This window comes from Stenella coeruleoalba, assembly GCF_951394435.1.
Source record: "Stenella coeruleoalba genome assembly, chromosome: 18".
In the NCBI taxonomy this organism is placed as follows: domain Eukaryota; kingdom Metazoa; phylum Chordata; class Mammalia; order Artiodactyla; family Delphinidae; genus Stenella; species Stenella coeruleoalba.
The window spans coordinates 71,686,526-71,713,068 of record NC_137164.1 but is presented as its reverse complement, the minus strand read 5'-3'; the positions used below and the strand labels follow the sequence as shown (position 1 = coordinate 71,713,068).

At 35.5% G+C, this 26,543-nt stretch overlaps 1 protein-coding gene across 1 annotated transcript in view; it reads left to right on the top strand.

Moving 5' to 3' along the window:
• LOC307176648 (uncharacterized protein) overlaps positions 1 to 26,543 on the top strand; it is a 452,670-nt gene that overhangs the window by 378,417 nt on the left and 47,710 nt on the right. The window contains exon 5 of the mRNA XM_079902988.1: positions 12,422 to 12,493. Within this exon, the coding sequence (XP_079759114.1) occupies positions 12,422 to 12,493 (72 nt within the window). The remainder of the gene's footprint in view (positions 1 to 12,421; positions 12,494 to 26,543) is intronic.

Genomic DNA, 26,543 nt, shown 5'->3' with positions numbered 1-26,543 from the left:
GAATTTCTTTTTATTCAATTTTCTAGAAAATCAACCTAAAAGAATAAGATAATTTCCATAAATTTATAAATACTATTATATTCAACTGGTTTATGATAAGCAAGGGATTCCATTGCAGCTATAACACAATCCTGTAAAAAGGTTCTCTGTTTACAGTGAGACATGCCAGACTGCATAAAGCTGCTGTGAGGTTCTGCAAAGCTCCCTGTGTGGTGACAGACGTAACCCATCTCTGAGTGAATCCACAGGGCTGGGATCAGACTTATCATTATCCTGGTGGTTTAGCCTGATCAGTCAAAGAATTTGCAGTGCTGTCCTGTGATTTGAGGTGGAAACACTTCACAAAGAGAAAGTCATAATTCCAGCATCCACGGCCTTTGCCCTTCCATGTAGCAGTGTCTTTCCAGCTGGGTGAGCAAACAACAGCGATTAGATGGCAGGAATCATCTTACTACTGGGCTAAGGAGGCCATGACATGACCATGGGTTCCACTCCTGCATGGACTGGTTAGCTTGTGTTGGTCCATGGATTTAAACTTCTCCCCAACACCAACCAGCTACAGGCCAAATGCCATTGATCATAAGGATGACAGAGCAAGAAGGTATGGTCTGATGAGAGGAAATCCATCCCATTTACCAGGAAAAAAAATTAAACATATATCTCTCTGACATGGGCTCAGCAATGTTTTCTATGCATCAAGAATAGCGTTACATTGGAATCAAACTCAGTAAGATCTGTTCTATTCCTTCATAGAATACTATTTGGTTAAATCGGTTACACGACTCTAAAATCTATCCTCTCCAGGTATCATAAATACAGAGCATGTGGCTTTAATTAACAGGGTAAAACCACCAAATACCAGGTAGCTGAAGTGACTTCAAGTAGTAACTCTTTAAGAAGTTTGAACCAGTAACCAGGGGCTGCAGTAACCTGAACATAAATTGTGTCTTTGACTAAGAGAGCTACCGAAAATAAATCGTAATTTTTAAAGAAATAAGTTAGTACATCTTATGTTGGTTTAATAATTTTAATACCATTAAATTGTCCCATGGAAAAATAAATATGATGAGAATTCAGGTATAACACATAGCGTTTGAGGTTCTCTTCAGTGGGGACCTTTTGATAACTTGCGTTAATTAATTTGAAGTCATTGAAATTCTATACAACAGATGTGTTTATCATTATTCATCAAAATACAAATGGACTTATGTTGGAGAAAGTAAGATTTTCTAACCTTCTATTAAGATATTTTAGCCTTTTTAATCATTTTTAGAAAGACTACTTATTATTGAAAAAGAGGCTTGATAACTGGAAAATTGGTGACAAGTGAAAAAGTAGACAATTAGCAAGGCTTGGGATGAAAATGGGCAACATCTGAATACTGTTTGGTGATGGTGCCCTATCTCATTTTCACCTCTTAGAACGTGTCTTTGTTTGTGGACTGCTCCTCAAGATGTATTTTGAGAAGAATGTTAAAGCATGGTGAAAATTTTCCACCTCACGTAGGACAAAACATTTGCTACAAAGAACATTTAATGTACTTCTTCAAAGTTTTGAACAAAAATAGTCAAATTGAATAAAAAAAAAAGAAAACAATTTAAAGGCATTATGCCAACTCTACATGATCATCTCTGGTCACTTGCAGTCAAATCCTGGAAATAGTTATTAGATCAGTTAAAAATTCAGGAATGCCAATCACATGATACATTTAAGTTGCCTCTATATATAATATTTCAAAAATACATAATTGGTGAAAATAATCAAATGTGACTGTCATTCAGTTCACAAAACATTAGCTACTGCCTGCTGTACGTACCTGGTACCACCCAAAGTACCATATACGCTTTTGCATCTAAGATGCCACGTGTTGTAGCATAAGTTATTTAACACCAAGGAGAAACAAAGTTGCCAAATAGATAAGCCACCGGTTATAAGATACATCCCAGCTTTAGAGGCATTATAATATGAAAAATGGTATGCTGTAAAATTAATAAACTGTTCAAAATGTGCTCATTTATCTTCATCTCTATGCAAATGACCATAGTACAAACTATCAGATTGTCACATGAACTATGTTTTTTAATAGAGCTCCTTCAAATTGAGCCTTATCACCTCTGACTCATTTCACCACAATTTATTCTTCTTCCAGGAACCTTGGTGATCTTTTCAAATTGTAAATTTGAACGTGGTAAAAACAATTCTGTAAGTTCTCATGATAAAATCTTAAAAAGGCAGAATTATGGAGATGAGAATGTCTCATATTTCTTTCTTGTCTTTCATGAATTTCTTGAAGCAGAAGTTTTTATACCATTAAACAAAATAAACTATGTAAAAATATATTTGATTTTTGGTTAACTTTTTTGAATTTAAGAGAGTTACTTGAGAAAAGGTTCCACGGTAGATTGGATTTCCAAAACTGACGACAGCAGTACTTCCCATTTTTTTTCTGTTTTTTTTTTTTGGCCACAGGGCTTGCGGGGTCTTAGTTCCCTGACCAGGGATTGAACCCAGGCCCTCATGCAGTGAAAGTACAGAGTCCTAACCACTGGACTGCCAGGGAATTCCCAGTACTTCCCATCTTAAAGGCTTTTTTGCATGGTTACCTTGAATCTCTTTATCAAGCGGGCTGTATATTTCTTCTCTTGGCTGCATCTGTCACTTCCTTTGAACTTTGCACAATAATGTGTGGGCAAAAGAAAAGGGTTTTTTCCCCTTCATATTGGTTATTTATTTATTTATGAAGTATAGTTGACTTACAATATTATATTAGTTTCAGTTGTACAACATAGTGATTCAAATTTTTATAGATCATACTCCATTTGAAGTTATTATAAAACATTGGCTATATTCCCTGTGCTGTACAATATATCCTTGTAGCTTATTTATTTTATACCTGGTAATTTGTACCTCTTACAATGGAATATTACTCAGCCATAAAAATAATGAAATTCTGCCATTTGCTGCAACATGGATGGACCTGGAGGGCATTATGTTGAGTGAAATAAGTCAGACAGAGAATGACAAATACTGTATGTTATCACTTATATGTGGAATAAAAAAATAAAACAAATGAATATAACCAAACAGAAGAAAAGTTATGTTACTTCCAAGGCTGGCTTTAGGAGATGTGCAGTTTCTGCTTTCGGGTACTGGGGATTCTCCTTCTTCGCAAGGCAGCTTCCATGCTGTGAGGAAGCCCAGGCAGCCAGTGGAGGGTAGGTCATGCCGCCTCACCTGCTGGCGGTCCCAGCTGAACTCCCAGCAGACGGCCACCAGCAGCTGCCAGCCAAGGTGCTGGGCCATTTTAGAACCTGCAGGCATGGTCAGCCACAGCTCATTGCTGCTCAGGGAAGAGCCCAGGGGAGCAGACACTGAGCAGCAGAACGGCTCAGCTGAGCCTTGCAGAGTTCCAGGTCTCAGAATCGGTAGCAAAGAAAATGGTGTCCTCCTTTCCCAGATTTATGGAGATATGATTGTCATAGAACGTCGTTGATTTGATATATATATTTCATATGATTACCACTGTTTCAGTAAATTTTGGGACAGTTTCTTATGTAGCAACAGATAAGTGAAAGCTAATTTTAACTTGGAAAGTTTTCATACCTTGTGAAGAAGAATTAAAAGCTCAAGGTTGGATTTGTCACTACAAATTTCTAGAGAAAGAATCATTAAAACAATATGATAAAAATATGAAACTACTAGAGGAAAAAATGGTACTTACTTTTTTAAACTAATCAAGCATTATGGCAACACGTTTTTCAATGTTTCAAGAGAAAATAACTCTGTATATTTGACTTAATCATGCATATATATTTATTATATATTATATTATATATCATATATCATATATTATATTATATATGTAAGAGTTCTCCCAGTAGTGGCTAGGAAATAATAAACTATCAACCACTTTCAGTGGGTGAAAATACAGCATTTTGAGATTTGCCTAAACTGTGACATTTTGGTATGAAGTTGTTTGTAGAAAACACATAACTGAAAACATTTCCAAGAATTATATTTTGCTGTCATTAAAGTCTAACACTTCTATACCAGACATGTGGACATGTGGGGAAAGGAAAGATTTTTTGTTTATTTGATTTCATTTTTATTTAATTTGGTAGCAAGCTGGATTGACAATGGATTACATTATGAATCTGCTGTCTTGGCTTTCTTTTTCACTTAAAAAAGCTTAGGATTTCGATTAAAGAGATAGTTTTAGAATGGAGAACTAGCAAAGAAAAGTGTCCTCTGATTGTCATCGGCGAAGTAACAAACATAGTAAATATCAGAAGTAATTTAGGGTTAAGAGCCTAAAATGACTTATACATACTCTTCATTTGTATGTTCACAAAGTAATTATAACAAACAGAGTGTGACAGATTTCTTTTCCCCTTAGACCTCTTAGTTGTGTCTCAATGAATGGATCATCAAAAGTCAATATCCCTGTGGCTAAGGGGAAAAGGATTGGCTAGTGTCCGGAAGCATAACAGAACGTGGGAGAGAAGGGGTGTATATGGCTCTCCCCTTTTCCAATTTACCTGCTTGACGTCCGGTTGCCCATGCAAAAGTGAAAATGCTAAGAAAACTAACCATGGTTATTCTTGCAAAATTAGATGCCAAGTTCTCAGGTCTTGGGGATCACAAGATGATTTGAGGTGATTTAATTGATGATTTTCAGTTCTAGCAATTTTCATTTTAACATCTGACTTTGAGCTTAATCTCAATGTAAAATGCAATTTTGCTCTGAACCAATGGGTGCCCGGTATGAGCAGCAAGGGACTGGAGTCAGATAGTCTGGGATTTGATTCAGAGCTCTTCAAATGCCAGGCTTGTGCTCCATAATACGCTCCTCATTTTATAAATGCAGGTCAGGCTATTGTAAGGATTAAATAGAATTCATGTATCTATGTGTGCAACTTCTGGCATGTTATCCAACACTTACTAAAGTGTAGAAATGGCAAAAATATTGGTACGTCAACTAGATCTGTTGAGAGGACTGGGTTAATGCCTGTTCAGAGCATTGTGAAACTATATCTTCTTTGCATGTCTATCTCCTTAGCATCTCTAATCTCGTTCCTTTTATTGGTATGTCCTGCAGTTCTGAGCTCAAAAGCTGTGATTTAGCAAGAATGGAAAACAAAACAGTACCCTTTCCCCCAAGCAAGGAACCCTTAGGATTTCTGCTCTAAGAGGCTCTGAAGGTCATTATCGAGTACAGAGAGAGAGAGAAAACAGGGGAATCATGCTGAATATCTTCTAATGTGTTTAAATTGTGTTAAATTAGATATCTTCTAATCTAATATCTTCTAATGTGTTTAAATTGTGATGAGGAAATTTTAGTTTTCAGGAAATATGAAGTATGTTATGGAAAGGAAAGACAAACATTTAAATTAAAGCATGTTTATTTTTAGAAATTGTACTATTGAGTCTTAAATCTTCATTGAAGGAACCAGGTCAGCAATGTAATAACACATTTTTAAAATATTGATATTAACTAATTTTCGAGGTGCTGCTGGAAACATATTAAAGATGGAATTGCCAATTATATAACTCATCAGTGGTCTTGGAAGGTTAGAATGCCCTTGGAACTTGCTGAGATTAATACTGATTGGTAATTGGAGAGAAATTCCATACAGTCAGATTAATAGTTCACATTACATCTGTCATATGAGTATAACCACAAGTATTATGGTTCAGAAATTCATCTGATGTAACTTTCATGTCATTTATCTCAGAAAAACACCCAGTTATGTGTAATGACAGTTTTCCTTACCTTAAAAACTGTTCAAATTGCTACCATATTTGTTAATACTTTAGGTGTCTAAACCATTATAAGTGGAAATATATAATAAATGTATTGAGTGAACAAAACAAACTGGTATTTAATATATTTTAAATTGTTCAATTGCTAGCAATGCTTATGAGGAAAAATACTTTAACACAGAAGAACATTGTTCGTGGGATATATTATTTTATACTTTATCTGTCAAATTTGAGAAATTATAGAAATTCTAATTTGAGAACACCTAAAATATTATGTCACATTTGAAACAAAGAAAGATGGAAAAAGTCTACCAGATAGTTTAGTTTCTAATATTGATGCCATAGCAAAATTTTGGAAAACTCTATAGTGCCCTCGTATATTGACTGAATCACAAAAATTATGTAACTAGCGTAAATACCTGTATCATCTCTTTAATAACTGTTTTAGCTTCTCTAGATCTGTACATATACCTTCAGCTACTTTATATCACTGACCCCCATTTATGTGTTTACAACTTTTGTTGTAAAAAATCCTTTGCTTTTATATCTCTTCCTAAGATAACATGTGTCACATTTTTAAGTGAATGCATTCACTTTGGGATTTGTGGACTAAATTTTACTTTGTGTGCTGTATTCACTCATCCAATAAATATCTGCAGTGGTTGATACGCACAGGTTATTTTCCTCCCAAGGAAGAGGAGTCTGGCTTAGTAAAGGTGGGACCCTTATAGTCTTCTCATAAGTTAGTAGTAGTTTGTTGGGTAGATGTGCATGACATTATCCCAAGCAGAAGGGTTGGTATGCACAAAGGCCAGAAACATGAGACATCATGGTACTTTCACAGGTCAACGAATGGCTTCATTTGGCCGGGATTTGATCCATTCTCCAAGACTGATGAGACCTATAATGCCTTTCCCTGTTTTATACTATGTGGGGAGTTTGATCATGGCTCCCCTTAGATATTCAGACTGGAGCGAGTTCAGCCTTCCTGTCTTCACCGCTTATAAAGTGTCTTGATCTTTTTGGTTGCCTTATCAGTATGTACAGTTGACTCATGATTAAAATAATGAGCCCATTTTAGGGTGTGACAATTCATTAAAAAATATGTATATATATTTTTATCCTATATTATGTTTTTGTGTGGTTTCATTATGGAGGACATCATGCCTGAACAGAGTATCTCTCATCATCTCCATTCCTTATTCAATCTAATTTTCTGACTTCTGCTAGAAGTTTTACAAATGAATAGTTGCACAGCATTTGAAGGGAGGTGAAAGAGTCTCATGTTTTCTTCTTTTAAGTGCTGCACCTGAGAACAATCTCTCAACATAAAGAAACTATCTTGGATATTCACCAGTCACTTGAACTTCTTAATTATCCAGCAAAGGAAATCAATTAGGAGAGACCTCATGAGTAGAAAAGGATGAATTATTACAGGTTTATCAATAGTAATAAGTCAAATTCAATACGGAGACCTATGTATTTTTCTGAATAAAGCAGAAACAGGGTGAAACTTCAACTTCCATAATGAATACCTCCGGTATGAGTCTAATAAAGGATTGTTAAATTAAAAAATAAAGCACAAGAGTTACAACCAGAATATCTTTTACCACAAAGTGAGTGGGAGAGGATGAATTCGCACATGGCCCGAGAGGTGAGAAGGCTGAGAAACAAAGTAGACGAAGACCTAGTTTTGCTCAAAAGAAATATTGCATCCTCTGTGGTTACCAAACCAAACAAACAAAACAAACAAAAAAACCCAACACAAAACAAAAAAACCAATACAAAACCAAGCAGCATAGCCATTTCCCAAAGACAGCCATATCAAAAGAGAAACTAAAATGAGTAAATCACAAAAAAAGGATCAGTGTGAGGAGGTAATGCATCCCAACCAGGACCGAATCACCAGCCGCTGGTGGTCAGTTCTGGTCCCCTGGGGCTGGCACCAGCGAGTACCTGGTGTCTATCGATATATGTATTGATATGACCAAGGGGACATTAAGTAGTTTCTGATGTTGAAAATTTGTATGTTGCATCAATTTATGTTGCCTTCATACTTCCTCCTTTAAATCTTGAATTACAGAAGACAGTCTTTGCTTTTGTGTTCCGATTGTATTTGGTTTTTGGTGTATTTTCTATAGCAAACTTCAAGCATCTTAATGGAGGGGGGAGAAATATTATCCAGAATGTTGCAATGTTCAGTTTACAGAACATTGTGTGGAAGTAAATTTCATACATCCGTCGAAAAGTGTCATATTATAGCAAAGATGGATTCTTCAGGTCATTTGGCCTCTGGCCCTCTCTTAGTCCTCAGCGGGCTTCTGTGTTGATTAAGAAGTCTCAGAAGAATTGTGGACTCATGCTGGTATTAAATAAAATCTTTCAGACACCTTTTATTATTCCCTCTGATGGAAGTCTTACTACCATGCTGAATCATTCAAACATTTATTCTCCCTCTTCCTTGCTTTTTATTTTGTCCATGATACTAGTAAACATTTAAGGGTCCAGCCTACCTCTCACGTAAGCTGAGATACTGCTGCGCTTACATCTGGAGATACAGTTTAGTCCCAGTTGCTCTGGGGTCTACTCAGGATTACCCTCTCAGCCATCCATAAGTGTCGTATACATAATCGAGTTATGTTTTTTAACATCACAACAGTTTACTATAAAAGTTAAATATCCAAAATATGTATCTAGGTAGACAAACTTAATTAACCAAGGGTCAAGGCTGGGGTTCTCAGTCCATCTCTTATTAGTTGATGTGGGCCAAAAGAGTCCTTAATATTTGTTGAGCAGTTAAGATGTTCTGGGCACTGCTGTAATCATGTTACATTAAATCATTCATTAATAATAAATTAATAGCAATGGCAACCCTTTGTGATAGGTAGTTATCATCCCTATTTTAAACATGGTAGAGCTGCGAAGTAATTTGCTAGAGATCTGATCACCAGCAAGCAGGGACTATTGGTTTCAAACCTGAAGTCCTTGTTCTTAACCATTCTTGTGCTGATTCCTTTGAGCTTCAGTAGTTTCAATTATAAAATAGAGAAAATTCTTTCTTCACAGGGCGGTTGCAAAGATCATATCTCCTAATCTCTAAACCCATTTCAAAAGAAGCCTCCCCTTTGCCCAGAGATTACAAAAAGGTGCTTTCCCACAGGCTGAAGGGCCCCCAGATGGAGGGCACAGATTGCTCAGCAGAATGAGGACTGGCTTTCAGCAACCACTTATCCATTGCCTGGCAAACTCATCTCTGTGCCCAAAGGTCGGGACTCATAGTGGCTGTAGACACATCATTCCTGTTGTAACGCTTACCAACAATTCCCTATTCCTCAGAAGCTAAAACAAGACTCATTTTCATGACAGAGAATCATCTTCATTATATGGCCCCTGGCTACTTCCCTCCTTTGCTGATTTTTCTTGATTGTTTTTCACTCAATTCATACTGGATCACTTGTGATTGTTGGATTTGCCCTACCTTCCTTTCTGTGATGTTTGGGAGGTCTGCCTCTTCTGTCTAGGAAGACCACCCCCAACTATTTTGCCTAACCAACTTCAGCTGCTTCACCAAGTGTTAGATCATCATTTCCAAAGCCTTCTTTGACATCCTGCTGCCACCCAAAGCAGTCTTCTTTCATATTTCCCTAACACATTAGTCTTGTCTTTGTTAGAACACATTTCATGCTACTTTGTATATATTTTTGTATCTGTTTCCTCTTTCAATTTCTGAATTTTTTAGAAGGAGATCTTTTGGTTCATCCCCATATCCTCAGCAGAGCTTGCTGCCCTTAGCAGGTGCTTGGTAAATGCTTGTTTGGTTGATTTAAATAAAATCCTGAAGCTAACTATAAAAATTTCATAATTCCTTCTCAAAATGAAAATAATAATGGAAAAAGCAATTGATAACTAAAAGTAAGAAGGTTAAGTACTATTAGGTTTTACGTACTCTGCTTTATTCAATACAGTGAGTTATACTTAGTTCTATGCATCATTGATGGGAATATTGCATTTTTTTCTAGCCATCCTGCTTCACTCTACTTATCTGAGGGATATTTTCTCAGTAATTGGGGCTGTAATAATTTAACTTTCTGTCATTTATAGGATGCTTAGAATTTTGATTCACAATAGGAACAGCTCCATACAATGGAACAAACTGACAGAATTGAATTGGAGCTTTCAATTCTGACTTGATTGGATTGTCCAGGGTAGAGAAAGAAAGGGAATACAGGACACAGAAAAGTATATCATGACAATGACACTTAATAACTTGCGCAAAGATTGAGGTCTCTTTGGAGGTTATCTACATTTTTCATGGAGCAGGATGAATAAAAATCCTCCAGAGTACAATTATCTGAGACAAATGTAATATTCCCCTCTTTTTCCAATAAAGAAAGAACGTTTGGCACTTATTGTATGCTTCTTTGTAGAGTAGTTATATCTTAGTTTTATTCATAGATTTTTCTTCTACTACACAGCCCTTGTGTAAAAAAAGGGCTGTCTACCGTTCATTTTCACTTATTATTTGCACCTAAGGTTGTATTTTCTTCTAAAAGAAATCTGCTCAATATAATAACAAAAAAACAATGCATAAGTCGAGTCATGTGTATTACATAATATCCATGAAAATACAATAACCAATTTGCAAAACTTTACAGGGACAATATTCCTAATGACCTAATAATGATTTAAACATAGGAGAGTAGTCATCAAAATTATTAAATTCATCTTCAGTCTTCAGTTCTGCACCTTTTCGTCTTCAAAGATGGAGGTTTGAAAATTCAGCCTCTCATTATACTATGCTTATGTTAATAGGATTTCTTTAGTTTGGAAAGTTTCTCCAACCTGCTTGGTGCTTTGGACAATGAATGTGTTGAAGGCAAATTTACCTCATAATATCAAAGGAAAAGACAGGGCAACCAATTTAAGGAGAATCTTACCAGAAACTTGTCTTTCTACAAAGCTGAATATAAAGTTTCTAGAATGTAGTTAATGTTTCATAGGAGAATGTGCTCGATTTGTATTATATATTTTATTTAACTACCTCATGTAACTTGAACTTTAGTTAATTTTTAATGGTTCTATGCTCAGCAGAACAATGCCATAATAATTTTAGCTGCAATTGTCAGTAGAAATCATTAGCATTGACTAGTCAACATAGTAAGGTAATTGCAATTATATTAATATTCTGTGAATACAAGAAAGTAGACACAAATAATATGACTTTTTTGAATAAGACACTGAATAACTTTGAAAGTTTTTGTAAATATCATCTTGGTAGTACCAAATATGAAAATAATCAATTAAAAAGAGGAAATATGGCTGAAGTTTTCATTTCAGTTAAAAAATTTTTATAGTTTATCAGTGACAAGATGAACAATGTGATGTGACCAACCTATATTTTAAAAGTGCATTCATGCTCAGAGGTTAAATCTCATAATATATATATAAAAAATCAAAACCAGCCGTTTAACAGTGACAAGTTTTTATCTCACTACATGTGAATATTGTGTCAGATTTGGTTAATTTGTCTTACATCTATTCTAATCTTACCATCTCTGTACTTTAACTGGCCTGGTTAGACCAATAATATTTAATGTGATTATTGATGTGGTTAAATTTTATTATACCTCTTTGCTAGCTGTTTTCTAATTTTTTCATTTGTTCTCTATTTCTTTTTTAACTCCTTTATTTTGCCTTCCTTTGTCTGAATTGAGTTTTTTTTTAAACAATTCTGGGCTAATCTTCTCGATTGACTAATTTTAATACTTCTTTTTAAAAGTCTACTTTAGTTGTTGCCCACAGTTTACAATATACATTTTAAATAATCTGATTCTAAATTCAAATGATATTATACACCTTCACATGTAGTGTGTAGTGTTAAGAGTCTTATAGTGGTAAATTCCTAATTCCTCTCTCTCCCCCGTGCCACTTTTGTCATATATTTCAGTTGTACATATACTATGAGAACAAAATACTTTGATACAAATTTGCTTTAAAGATCACTTATTTTTTTAGAGCGATAAAAATAAGAAAATATACTTCACATTTATTTATTTGCTTTTGGTGCTCTATTTCTTTGAATAGGTCAAATTTTCTGAAGATGTCACTTCTGCTGCTTGAAGAATATACTTTAACATTTCTCATAGAGTAGATCTCCTGACAATTAATTATCTCAGTTTTGTTTGTCTGTGAGATTCTTTATTTGTCCTTCACTTTTTTTTTAACATCTTTATTAGAGTATAATTGCTTTACAATGGTGTGTTAGTTTCTGCTTTATAACAAAGTGAATCAGCTATACATATACATATCTCCCCATATCTCCTCCTTCTTGCATCTCCCTCCCACCCTCCCTATCCCACCCCTCTAGGTGGTCACAAAACACCAAGCTGATCTCTCTGTGCTATGCGGCTGCTTCCCACTAGCTATCTATTTTACATTTGGTAGTATATGTAAGTCCACGCCACTCTCTCATTTTTTCCCGGGGGAAGGGTAAGCTGTCCTTCACTTTTGAAGTATATTTTCAAGGTGTATGTAAAATTCTAGGTTGACTATTTATTTGTTTGTTTTTAGCACTTTAAAAGACATATTCCTTAGACTTCTTGTTTGTATGGTTGCTGACAAGAAATCTTCTCTAATTATTATCTTTACTCCTCTGTAGGTAAAGTGGTATTTTCCTCTGGCTACATTCAAGATTTTCTCGTCTTCGGGTTTCAGCAGGTTGAACACCCAGGTAAGTTTAACATTTTTGTTTTGATTTGTTCTGTTTGGTATTTATCAAGTTTGGTGTTCTCTTGGGTCCCTGATATGGTGTGTATCAATAATTTGTAAAATTCCCAGTTATTATTTTGTCCAGTGTGTGTTTTATGTTGTGCACATTTTCTTCTCCTTCCGAGACTCCAATTACAAATATGTTAGACTGTTTGCTATTGTTCCACAGCACTTGAATTCTCCAAAGTTTTTATTGCTTACTGTGATGTTGTCTCACAACTCTTGAATTCTCTGTACTTTTTATTTCTTTCTGTTTTTCTTTCTAAATTTCCACTGGGGTCATTCCTATTTACCTATCCTCCAGCTCACTGATTATTTCCTGGTCTGTGTTAAGTTTAATCAGCTGCAAGTTGAAAGAATTCTTCATGTCTGTTTATTTGTTTCCTATTATGATACTTTTCTTTGATTCTGTCTTACAGTTTCCATTTCTTTACTGAAATTACCTGACTGACCTTGTACATTTTCTACCTTTCCCATTAGAGCTTTTAACCTATTATTTTCTTTCTTTTAAATTATTTGTTTGATGGTTTCAATTATCTGTGTCATACCTGGGTGTGGATGATTGCTTTGTACCTTCAGACTGTGCTTTTTCTTACCTTGTTTATTATGTCCCAAATATTGTTGTTGAAAGCTGGATATGCGTTCTATGATTGCAGATAATAAGTTTTCTTTTTGCTTTTGCCTTTTTGATGAGTGAATTGGAGCATACAGTTCTTTGTCTAGGGCTTTAGTGTCCATTGTGTGTAACTTTAGCCATAATGGCGGCAGTTTTGAGGGTGGTCCCTACTTGGTCTCTCTGATCAGCTTTCCATCTTCCTTTTGCTTTACTCTCCACAGAATTTGTCTCTTGCAGCATTCTTAAATCTATTCCAATTTACTTTTAACCAGTGCTTGCTAGTGTGGTGACAGAGGGCAAGGTGTGGTATGCATTTTCCAATGTTCTGATCAAGTGTCAGTCTTAAACAAGTGTTGCAAACCTGTGTCACGGGAGTATGCCTCTTTTAATAAGTGTTCCTACTTCCTTGGGGAAGTGACCGAACTAGCTCTAGGTTCAGCCTTCCATGTGAAACAAGATCAGAAATGTATTAAGTTCCTCATGGAATGTCCAACCTAGCAGATACTTCTGCCCCTCCCTAGGGCTGGAGGTTTTTTTGCTCATTTGTTCACTTCTCCCAGTCAGTTTCTACCATCAGGCTACAGGGATCTGTTGTTGTTGTTGTTGTTTTCATCGTCGTTCTTCTTCTTCTTCCCTTTCTTCTCCTTCTTCTTCTTCCCCTTCTTCTTCTTCTTCTTCTTCTTCTCCTTCTTCTCCTTCTTCTTCTTCTCCTTCTTCTTCTCCTTCTCCTTCTCCTCCTCTTCCTCCTCCTTCTCCTTCTCCTTCTTCTCCTTCTTCTCCTTCTTCTTCTTCTCCTTCTTCTTCTCCTCGTCCTCCCCCTCCTCCCCCTCCTCCCCCTCCTCCCCCTCTTCCCCCTCCTCCCCCTCCTCCCCCTCTTCCCCCTCCTCCTCCTCCTTCTTCTTCTCCTTCTTCTCCTTCTTCTTCTTCTTCTTATTCCCGCTGAAGATTAAGGCATTTTTCTCATAGGGGAGTTAGAAGGATGGGTTTGTGTGGATTTCAGCTTTAGCTGCAGCTTTCTCAGGGTTGTCTTCAGCTATGCATACCTGCTGGGGTTCTTGGAAGAAAAACTTGCAGAAAGGTGTAAGACTCCCATGTTATGACCCCAGGTGCTTTAATTTTCCTACTCCACAGTTGTTTTTAGTAATTTGTCAAAAGTGTCTAGCTGAATCCTCTTACCAGCTTATATGACATTAAGGACATCTTAAGGGCATCTGTCCCTCAGTAAGCAAAGTCTCTAGCCCTCTTTTTGTCCTGCGTTGTCTGCTCTCTCTTCAGATACCAAACTGGATGTTCACTCTGCAACCTCAGTTCTGTGACCTCCCTAGGGAAGTCTCAAATTTGCGGTTTGTCCACATTTTTTCATATTTTAAGGTTGAGAGTGAGCTCTGCTCTACTTTTCCAAGCTAAAACCAGAAGTCTTTCCTAATGTCTTCTTCCTTTTGCTGTGAGATCAGTTAAAATTGATGGTTCATATTTAATAAGCAGGCATTTGTATGTATGTTTTCAAAAATAGAATTTATTATATGACATAATGTTTTCTTTAGGAAGAGCTCCAGTAATCTTATTAGCTAGAACATTTATAATTTCCCATAACAACTGTGATGTCCCATTAATTTATACACAAATATTTTTATAAATAAGAAATTGATTCACTGACATGTCTTCTCTGTTCACATTACTTTATACACAGCTAATAGTCAAATTTGTGTTCCAACTTCTGTTCCCATGTAGGTCACTATTGTTTGTATTCTTAGTATTATTCCTGGCATTACTTTGTCTCCATCTAAATCTTTATTTCTTTTGTTGCCTTATTTTTGTCTCATTCTATTTTCTTATCCTACATAATTTCTCATGAGCCATCTGAAACTGTTTCTAAATTATCACTGGGATTAAATATAAAAAAGACAAATTTTATAAAAGAAGTAATAAATGGAAGAAAGAAGGGAAGAAGAAAGGAGCAGGCATAAAAAAGGCAGCATATAAGTATGTTGTGGGAAATAAAATGATTGATTTCAGTAAAGGATGTCAACATAAATTGCACATTCTGGCAAAAACTTGAAAAAGTCTAAAACACTTAGACGGGGCAAAAAAATCATAAAAATGATAAAAAGAATGTGCACTTTTATTGGTGACTTAAATGTAAAAATCATTATTTGTTATCTTTAATAAATTAGTTTTAAATCCCAGTCTTCTGTCCATAATGAAATAGCAAAGCATGAAAATGTCATATTTAAAAGACTTTGAGACCAAGACTAATGCAATACTGGGTTTAATAGAAAATAGTGTTAGGAATTTGTGGGAAAACAAGACTGGGAGTCAGAGGATCTTTGTTCCTATTGTTTACCTGTCAGTAGAAGTATGACCTTGGTCAAGTTACTTAATCTGCCTGAGCTTTGTTTTCTTCCTCTACAAAATGGCAGATTTATATCTGATTATCTCTGAGATTTAAAAATCTATACCTATGACTTTAAAGGTAGGTTAGGGCAAGCTGTGATGGGCATTCAATGCCAAAGATAAGGACTTTGGACTTGATCTTCTAGTAAATGGAAACTCTTTGAAGGTGTCTGAGCAAGAGGTTATCCATAACATTGGAAGAAGACATTAGCTTGGAAGGAGAGTGGTTAGCATATGGGTGAAGTGGAGAGTGTTGGCTTGGACTAGTGGGTGATACAGCGGTGTGGTGTGTTTGTGGTATGGTGATGCAGAGGGCACATAATGGAGCACCAATGCAGGACTCAAGTCTTTGTACTACATTAGAGCTAATACAAGATGAAATGAGAAGAGTAATGATTTAGGAGAAGGCTTAGCATAGCCCACACTCCATGTGTCCTAGGGATTCAAGAATTTGTCTCAATACACCCTTTCCCTTTCAATATGCACTTTTCCTTTGTTCCTGCTCATAGCTTTACAATGTTTCTATAATTAAATACCAGAAGTGTTCTATTCAATTAATACAATGAAACACTTAATTTTAGGTTTCTAGAGTGATCTTAGTCTTGAGTTGTCTACCTTCCAGTGTCAATGAGACATCACCTGGGAATTCTGGCATTTGGGAGGAATAGTCAAGACTGTTTTCCAAACTGTCCCTCATCCCCACAACTGTATTGTATCTCCCCATAGCAACATTCACATGTGACAGATCGTACCATCCATAACTACCCCTTATTGATGGATGAGATAGCCTGGACTTTACGAGGCTTATAAACATAACCCCTGATTTACTAAAGACAAACAAATCTGGTTGATACCAGCTGTTAATAGCACCCACCTTTAACTTTCATAAGTGGTCATAATTTAATGATAAATTCTATGCACACCTTATTTTGGAGCTATTCAGTACTAGCTAGACATAACTGTATATTTTTCTCTTCTTCAGATTCACAGATTCGTGACACTCCATTGTAAGTACTCTATGATTGAGAACTGCTAGTCTAGGGTTATGCAAACTCTCTTTAGGATACTCTAAGGCATATAAGAAAATAATACATGTCACACATCAAACTCCCACTTCATTCCTGTCTCCCCGGTACACACAAAGAATTAGAAAACTTGAGTTTTCCCAGATAGCTAATATCAGATACAGGGTGTGATTGGCAGAACAATGCCCTCTCAAAGAAATCCATGTTTGTCCCCAGAAATTGTGAATACATTATGTTACAGGGAAATTAAGGTTGCTAAGAGATTGACCTTGAGAGGAGGAGATGACCTTGATATGGGGATTATCCATGTCGACCCAATATATTCACAAAGGTCTTTATAAATGAAAGAGGTAGGAGAGACAGGTCAGAGTGATGCAACATAAGAATTTGATGTGATGTTGACAGCTGTGAAGATGGACGAAGAGGGCTATAGCCAAGGAATGTGGGTGGCTCTAGAAATTGGAAAAGTGTAAGGCAATCGGATTCCTCCCTACAGACTGCAGATGGGACTACAGTCCTGCTGACACCTTGATTGAATCCTAGTGAAATCCATTTCAGACATCTGACCTCCAGAATTATGAAATAATACATTTCTGTTGTTTTAAGCCACTAAGTTTGTGGCAATTTGTTACAACAGCAATAGAAAACAAATACATAGGGGTATGTAAAATCCATCAGAACTTTAAATAGTGCAAATGATATTATCACTTATGTTGTTCAGTACATTTTATATAAAAAAAGATTCAAGCAAGCTACTCCTTAAGTTCAAGATCAGGCAGAAGCTTCCTCCTTTAATGAGTTAGTTTGCTTTCCATTGGTAAAGAATAAGATATATATATATGTGTTTGTTTTCTCCTATTTTCCTTGCAATCTAGGAGAATAAGGGTTAAGTTTTATGGTTAACTATTATGACATTCTGTAAATTTCTTCCTATGGACTTTCTTTTCCCAAGTTTTACATTAAGGATTAATCTTTTACTCTGAGTAATAGTTTTGATAATATCATCTTTGAAGACATTTGTAAAGAGAAAGGATAAGAATAAATTAAAAATAATAGTACTAAATAAAATATAGCTTTATTCTAACTGATTAGGTATAAATAATCAATTTCTACATAATCGAGAACCAGAAATGTGAGTCTTGCCCAATACACAAATTTAGAGTTGGTCATATATTTACATTAACATAACAAAAAATTGATGAAAATTTAAAAAATGAATGAGGTAATAAATATTTTCTAATTCTATTATTCTTTGTCTATTCTTATTGATGGGGTCATTATGTTAAATTAGGGGTCAGATAAAACTAGTTCAACCATAACTGCTGGTTAAATTAATCAGTCATAGTTTATTATTTTACCTCTGAAGTTTAATTAGAATTGTACTCTGATAGAAAGAAAATATAAGCAACTGCTCTGAATCTCTTCTAAGAAATGTTACATGTAGTATGTGACTGGTTACTAAAATGTATAAATATTTAGAATTTTTTTCTTAAAATCTCATGGAATTACTTTCATTTTAAAAATAATAGCTATATATCATTTTACATTACATATAATTTAGCTCCAAAGAATTATATTTCCTTTTAATCACATGCGGGTGCTTGATCAAGTTGCTATCATACAGACAGCAAGTGCAATAGAATCCAGGGAATAGAAAGGTCAAGTTGGCCTGGGGTCTTGGTAAGTGCTTTCTAGAAGAGTAGATGTGTGAATTACATTCTTTTCTTGGATAAGTACGGTATTAAGAAGTGTGACTTCTCCATGTAAGCAAGTGGGTCATTTGCGGGACCAGACTGGAACTTTGATTTTACATTGGAGAATATTAGTGGATAAGAACAAACAGATAAAGACCCAAAGTTTGTACTGAAATAATCCTCAAAAAGTTCATACTCTTTGTGAATGAAATTATTTAACTGCTATCTTCTCAGGCGTTGGTCATTATTTGTGTTTCTTTACTAAAAACTGAAAATAAAGAACTACTGGAAAAACCTGTTACTACCTTGAGCCATTCAGGGAAATACACATGAATGTGTGTGTGTGTGTGCGTGCGTGTGTGTGTGTATTTAAACTTGTAACTTCTAAGAGAAGAAAGAGTATAAGCATAGTAATAACCCCATGGACTAAGCTACTACTGAATCCAGCTTCATTCTACCTGTTAGGTGTGTTGAAATAAATCTTGGTAATTACAACATAAAGAGTAAATTACATTAGGCATATTTTAAAAAATATTGCTGAGTACCTGTTGTGTTAATTAATTGAGTTTGATACCAGAAGAAAAAATATGCTTGTTCGTTTGTAAAGAAGCAGTATTACATTGGGTATTAAATATTTTCAAGTATAAATCATTGCATGCATTTATTCATTCATTCTTTATATTTATACATATATATAATCACCTATTTCTTAATAAACAAAAGAATATTGTGCATATTTGCATGTCTTAATTGTATATGTGTCAAATCATAGAGAGTACATTATTTATTTAGTTCCAGAGCACAGCAAAATCACTTGGCATATCATAGGTGCTTAATAAATATTTTGTGTACAGATCTGGATTACTGTAATCCACTATCTCATAATACTATTGCTTTAACTATTTATAGCAGCTAGTATGTCCAACCTCCACTTACAGGATAATCATCCCAGTTCTTTCCACTTGTCATATGGGAAGGTTTTTATCAATCTCCTACCTGTTTCATTCTAATCTTCAAACTCTCAAAGACTTTTAAGAAACTGGATTCCTTGCTATGGAAGGACACTGAAAAAAAAAAATTAGAAATCCTCCTAGGCTATTTCTAATAGGATGCCTATTAGCTAAAATAACTAAGACTTGGGATCTTAGAATGGACTGAACAATCATAAGGTCACATTAAGTAGCATGGAAAATTGTCAGCGTTTCAAATATGTTTTAGATCCTCATATATAATGTATCCTCAGTTCATTGATTATTCTACTATGTCAGCCAGATTCATCTATTTCACTGGTTTTCGACTGGGTGATGCTTTGCATCCCAGCGGGCATTTGGCAAGGTTTGGAGAATTTCTGATTGTCCCAACCAAGGGTGAAGGATGCTACTGTCATTTAGTGGGTAGAAGCCAGGGATGCTGCTAAATATCTCAGGCCATTTTTGTAAATGTCAGATTTAAGTACATTTCATTTAGTAAATGAAAGATTTAGGAGAAACTCTTTAAATAAATGTATTATACCACTCAATTTCCACAGTAATACTAAACGTGAAACTGAGTGCTGGAACTCACCCCATATTGCAACTTTCTTAACTTCTGTAATTCCATTAATACTCTTGAGATGTCAAATGTAAAAATCAGTGTCACTAGCATATCAGAATGGCTAGCTTTCTGTATTTTTAAGCAGATGCTCCTTGAATATTGGCAAGTGTGGGGTATGGTCTCACCTTTTAATTACAGGGGAGTCATTTGAGATTCCAACAGACTATATAGTTCTCCATGGGCCAGCTAGTGAGCTTCCCAAAACATTGAAAAGGAAGTTATTTAGGCATCCATAAAATTGGGTTCATTTCATGTTTTCTGATTGTATGTTCTTCCTAATGTATAGATGAAATTCAGTTACATAACATCATAATGTATTGTTTATATTAGCTCTTTGTTATAATGTTTTTGCACATCAGAAGGGCCTAATAATAATAATAACAATGATAATAGCTCTATTAAAACCAGAGCATTATTCATTTATCAGTCTGTAAGGCAATTTTTGGCTTTCTTTTGTTTTTCTTTGTAATATGTCCTTGTTATTTTCCTGATCACCTCTACCATCTGAAAGCATTTCATGGCATTTTTCATGTATGTAATACAATACAGTTTGAAGGGAACTGAAATATTATATGCTTCTACACTTAGGAAGATGAGAGGTAGGATGAAGAACTCGATTTCTTTGTCTAGATCATTTTGTTGTAGGTGTTAATTTGCCACAGTATTTCTCAATTACTGTTCAGACCCCAAGTGTGGTACTCTCTTATTGGGTAAGTATTTAGGAAGAGGTTTAAAGAAAATGCATCACTGGTAAACGTTTACTCAGTGTTTCGTGTTTGATCTTTTTGGTACAATCTTTCTACTAAAGCTGGAATCTATTTTCAGTGACTGCATATGAATGCGACACACGTTCTGCGGCCTAACATATGCCATCTGTAAAAGCATTTACTTTAAATTAGTGGAAAAAGTAATCAAAAGGGCTTTGTACTTAATGCAAAACTTTTGGTGACTATTAAATGCTCATTAGAGGGTGTTTTTGCTGTATGACTGTCAAAATCAGCAGGACGTTTATGTTAGATTTCCTGAGTGGGTCAAGATTGAATATGATTTTACAACCTAAATAACATAAATGAATGCAGGTTATTTCAGCATCTCCAGATGTTTTTTAAACTCTTTGCCCCTAAACCCAAAACTTAGTGCCATTTTGAATTCTGCAATGGTATTTTATTGACGATTTTAAAAATTAAATATCTGACATCTTTAGATAAGTAGGCTACTTTTTCATACTTCCACCATTTATAAATGAGAACACAGTACTATCTCTAATGCGAAATATTACTCCAGCCCATCCTTTATGGAAATATATCCTCAGGGAATCAGATAATATTAAATCAGTTTAACTATGAACTTATTACAATAGCTAATTATTTAAAATTTTAATTATGTTATGATGGCTTATTTGGTAGATTGTGTATGTGTCACAACTTGATTGAATCTCTGGAAATATGTCCTTATTATCACTTTTCTTTTAATTAAACATTCAATAGCTGTCTTGTTTAATCTAGAGAGATGTAGCTATTATTCTCACTATTATTATTTAGGTAGTACCATGCATAAGAATGGTACTGTATAATGAGAATTAATGATTAAACCAAATCACAGTACTCACACTGAGAAAATTAAATCTCAGATCCATTAACTAAAGTCTGTAGGTGCTCTGATTGTGAAAGATGATTTTGAAGACCCCACCTACTTCATAGAGATGGAAGGAAGAAACCCAGGAGTTCAGGAGGTCATACTCAACTTGGCTGCAGGCAGAATTGTGCTTGGAGTAGTTAGACCAGCACTGATGGTCAAGTACAGAAAAGCAGAGTAATAATAATAATAAAAAAAACTGGAGCAATAAAAGCCTGCCAATCTATAAAAAATAGTATAAGATCTGCATAATGTCATTTTCTTTGGGAAATGTTTGAAAATTGACAAATTAATCTGCTTCTTTACTCTACTTTTGAAAATCTTTACCGTGGGGGTTAATTGTATCACTCTCTATATTGTCCGGAATCAAAGCTATTTTTCTGTTTCATAAAACTCTAATTACTCGTCAACTTTGTCTCTGGAAGCTTTATATATCATATAGTCTAAGAGGAAGAGGGGAAAATCATCCTGATTTTGTTCCCACTGCAAAAATCTCTTTTCTCTTGGTCAGTCTAAAAAGGCTCTCACTCCAACTGGCCATCTACCTTTCTAACATAGATTTACAACAGAAAAATAAATAATAATCCTCATTTGAACTGGAGTCTTTTATAAATAGCTTATGAAGGTCAAAATATTTTTGCGGGGGAGTGGCTATAGGAACAGCAGTTGGAAAGCATACTGAAGTTTTTGTGTCAGTATTGGCTGGAGGGTTTGATTCTTTCCATGTAATTAACCCGAAGAATGAGAGCATGCAGCTAAATCCTATTTACAATGGGATGAAAAGTATCCTGGCCCTATTAATAATGATCATCTGTTGGAAATGGAATTAGATTTCTCATCAGTCAATTATGTATTAATTATAGATGCTTTTTTCAAATGTCTGTTCAATAAAAGCTTCATTGTTTGGGTACAACAGCTCAAAAAAAAAAAAAAAAGAGTATTCTTCATCCTAATCCCCTCACAGTCTATTGGGAAAGATATTTAAGTACGTAAGGTGATAATGAAGTGATAGATTTGATCGAGTACTCTGATATAGGTGGGAGCAATGCTAAAGAAAAGGTGCTTAAGGAGGGTGGGAGGGAGGCTGAAGAGGGAGGGGATATGGGGATATATGTATGCGTATGGCTGATTCACTTTGTTGTGCAGCAGAAACTAACACACCATTGTGAAGCAATTATACTCCAATAAAGATGTATTAAAAAATATATAAGAAATACTGTAGGAAAAGGCAACAGGTGAACTGATTCTTGAAGGAAGAGAGCAGTAAAGCAAGTCATAAGCCTGGAGATAAAAGGATGAGACGCTTTCTTCCTGGAAAAAGGGGAAGTACAGATAAAGTCACGCAGGTGAGATTTTCTGCTTATAATAGGGCCTCTATATTCAAATGAAATCAATCAATTTCTGTGCATGTTTTTCTGCGTGATAAACAAATTGATCCTAAATCAGCCAATGTGATAAGTTTCTGCCGTATTAATCCCTGAGGCGGTGAGTGTGGCAGAAATAAAATCAAATGAGCTCAAACTCACTCTGTGGAACTTGTGTATCTGAGCAAAACTTTCTCAGTTGACTCATATTTAGCAAAGAGGACAACTTTATTAAACGGAGAGAGAAAATAGGCCCATGTGTACCTTTGTTTCTGACACTACAAACAACTTTTACAAACTTGGGAGATAAGCAGAAGGGAGAAAACAAAAATATTTTCAAATTAACATACGATTTACAAATACTTCCCTCAAGATGGAATTGTGTTTTAGGGATCCTTGATCTTAGGAGATAACTACTATGAAATGGTAATAAAAATGAGTTAGAAACCATCTTCAGTAAGGTGATTTCTTTCAGTGGAAAATAACAAGGCTTAGGATTTCCCATAACTGTATTTTTAATAGCTCATGGGTAACTTAGCATTTTAAGATTCATACTTTCTTAGTTCTCTCTCCCCGTGGAAAAAAGAAAATGTTAAAAACTTTAGTCACTATACATCAAACCCTGGTGGAAACATAGATTTCCATTTCTTCGTCTTCACAGGTAACTCTGTCATTTGATAAAACTTGGGGGTCAAGGCTTTATGGCTATGACATCATGTATATCTCTTTTGAGTTAGAGGCCAATAAAGCATCTCATTGCATCTCTTGAATCATTTATAGAAAATGCAAAGATTTTAATGCCACAAGAGGATGAACTGGAGCTGTGTTAGCAAATATTCCCCAGATTTTTCTCACTGGAAGAAAATAAGCTGAATTGGGTTCTTTCAGCAGCATAGCAAAGAAACTGCACTATAGAATCTCACAACATGGAACAATCAAGGTTCTAAGGTGGTAGGGCAGTGTCCTCTAGAGTATGAGATGACTCCGCTGTCCTCTGTTAGCTCGACATTGCAATAAACTCTGGGGGCAAGGATGCGCCCTTTGACTTCATGTCCTGGGCTAGTAGTCACGCTTCTGGACCACTGGCCAGTCTGATGCTCCTTAAGTCAGCCCAAGGCCTTGTGCTCCATCATATCCACACTATCCTGAAGGCAACTCAGAGACCACAGTCCCTGCCTGGTAGTGAAAAGACAACGTAACAAATGTGCTTCTATTCAATTTCAATCCCATGAAAATTTACCTGCACTGACCTCTTTATTTCTTCCTACTCTGTCCTATTTTTTCCTACTCTGTCAGTAAGGAAGTGTGGTCCTTACTGTTCAAGACTTATCCTTTCCTCTATGATTTACACCCTATATTTTCCTGAGAACTTTGACTTTTTGCTCCAACATCACATCACATCTGAATATTCAAGAATATTGTTTAAAAGTGTCTCCTATGTGTGTACCAGCCACCTTCCATCCAAGAGGGAAACATACAAAGTTGGTCTTATATCTGGGCAAATTCAGGCGCATGTAGGTGAATCATGGTCTGATGTCAACTGCCTAGACATTAACCTTGACCTAGAACCCTTGTGAAGTTAACAGCCCTCAGGACTGGAGGCAGCACCTCTGTCAAAGGAGGTATGTGATGAAGGACTCAATTTTTCTTTTCCTGCCCATCAAATCCCAGGCGCCATGCTCGGTGCCTTATAAATAGTCAACTTTAAGACTTTTAACGAAGCTACAGGATTTTTAAAAAATTTAATTAGGAAAGAAGCTAAAACCCACAGAATTTTTTAAAAATCTCAGCTCACACAGCTAGCAAATGGTTGAGAAAGATTTTTGTCCAGTTGTTAGGCATCTCCTGAACTAGAAACAGATCGTAGATCACTTATACTTCCTCATATACTGTGTTCTTCCTGTTTTCTTCTCGTTATCTCAGAAGGCATAAAATATATTAATGTTATTATATTTTGGCACTTGAATGGACATTTTAAAATATTCTCTGTAAGGGAAGTCCACAAAAAGCACTTCTGTTTCATATTAAATTACAGTGGTTGATTTGGGGAATGGTGTGTGTTTGGGGTACCAGCTGAACTACCAGCTTTTGTTGTAGAATATGGTGTTTACTTGAAAGAATGCCTGACACACACTTCATCCAGACTTGAGTGTGTGATAAACATGTTCTCAAACTGGATGAAAGGACTACCTCACTTCAACGATAACCACTAAGAGTATTAACTGCAAATTATATAATTGAAGATTCCAATCCAAATTACAATTTTGGAAAATAATTATATTGGCCGTAATGAGCTTGACATTTTCTCAATCCTTAAAGAATTTTTAGTTGAGATTATTCACATCAGAGGGTGTGATTTCTTTTATATTGTATAACAGAATTTGCCAACGTTTGGAAGATCCACAGAAGTGACTGGACCAATATTTTTCAAGGGATCATGATGCTACCAAACTTCGTACATGTAAAGGATTCATTCAAAGTGCAAAAGGTAGATCAATGGAATCAATAGAACAAAATGCAAAAAAAAATGATAAAACTAACTTTTATAAAAAATTATAAAAGTTAGTTATTGCAACTAACTTTTTTTTAAAAGATTTTTTTGATGTGGACCATTTTTAAAGTCTTCATCGAGTTTGTTCAATATTGCTTCTGTTTTATGTTTTGGTTTTTTGGCTGCGAGGCATGTGGGATCTTAGCCCCCTGACCAGGCATTGAACCCACACCCCCTGCATTGGAAGGCGAAGTCCAAACCACTGGATCACCAGAGAAGTCCCGCAACTAACTTTAAGACACTAACACTCAATGAATTTGAGTGTAGCATCAAAGAAGAATATCTACAAATACCTGGAAAAACTCTTACGTAAACATTCCTCTCTTCCAACTATAGATCTGTGTAAGGCCGTGTTTCCTTAATATAGTTCACCCAGAACAACATATTGAAGCAGATTGAAAGCAGAAGCCGATATGAGAACCCAGCTGTCTTCTCTTAAGCCAGACATTAAAAAGATGTGCAAAAATGTAAAACAATGCCACTCTTTGAACTGAACTCTTCTGTCTTTTAAAAAGTATAGTTATTTTAAAATATATTATTTAACTACAATGGGTATATTATTAATTTAAATGAACTAGTTACTATTTTTTAAATGTATTAGATTTAATTTTTTAGACAGTAAATATTGATAGAGGAAGATCATAAAAACAAAAGTTCTTTGGAGTCTCCAACCGTTTTTGAGAATATAAAGAGTAATGACATCAAAATACAGAGAACCCCTGTGTATTAGTTTCCTCAGGCTGCCGTAGCGAAATACCACAAACTGGGTGGCCTGAACTAAATACATGTATTCTCTCGTAGTTCTGGAAGATAGAAGTCCAAACTCGAGGTCGGTAAGGTCATGTTCTCTGTGAAGGCTCTAGAGGAGAATCTGTTCCATGCCATTCTCCTAGCCTTTGGCACTGCCAGCAATGGCATTCCTTGGTTTGCAACTGTTTAACTTCAAATTCTGGTGTCTTCTCTCTGTGTATCTGTATCTGACCTTCTTCTGTGGGTGTGTGTGTATATGTGTGTGTGTTTCTTCGTTTCTTCTTATAAGGACCCCAATCATATTGGATATGGGCCCACCCTACTCCAGTATAACCGTATCCTGACTTACATCTTAATTATATCACGAGGACCATTTCCAATAAGGTCACA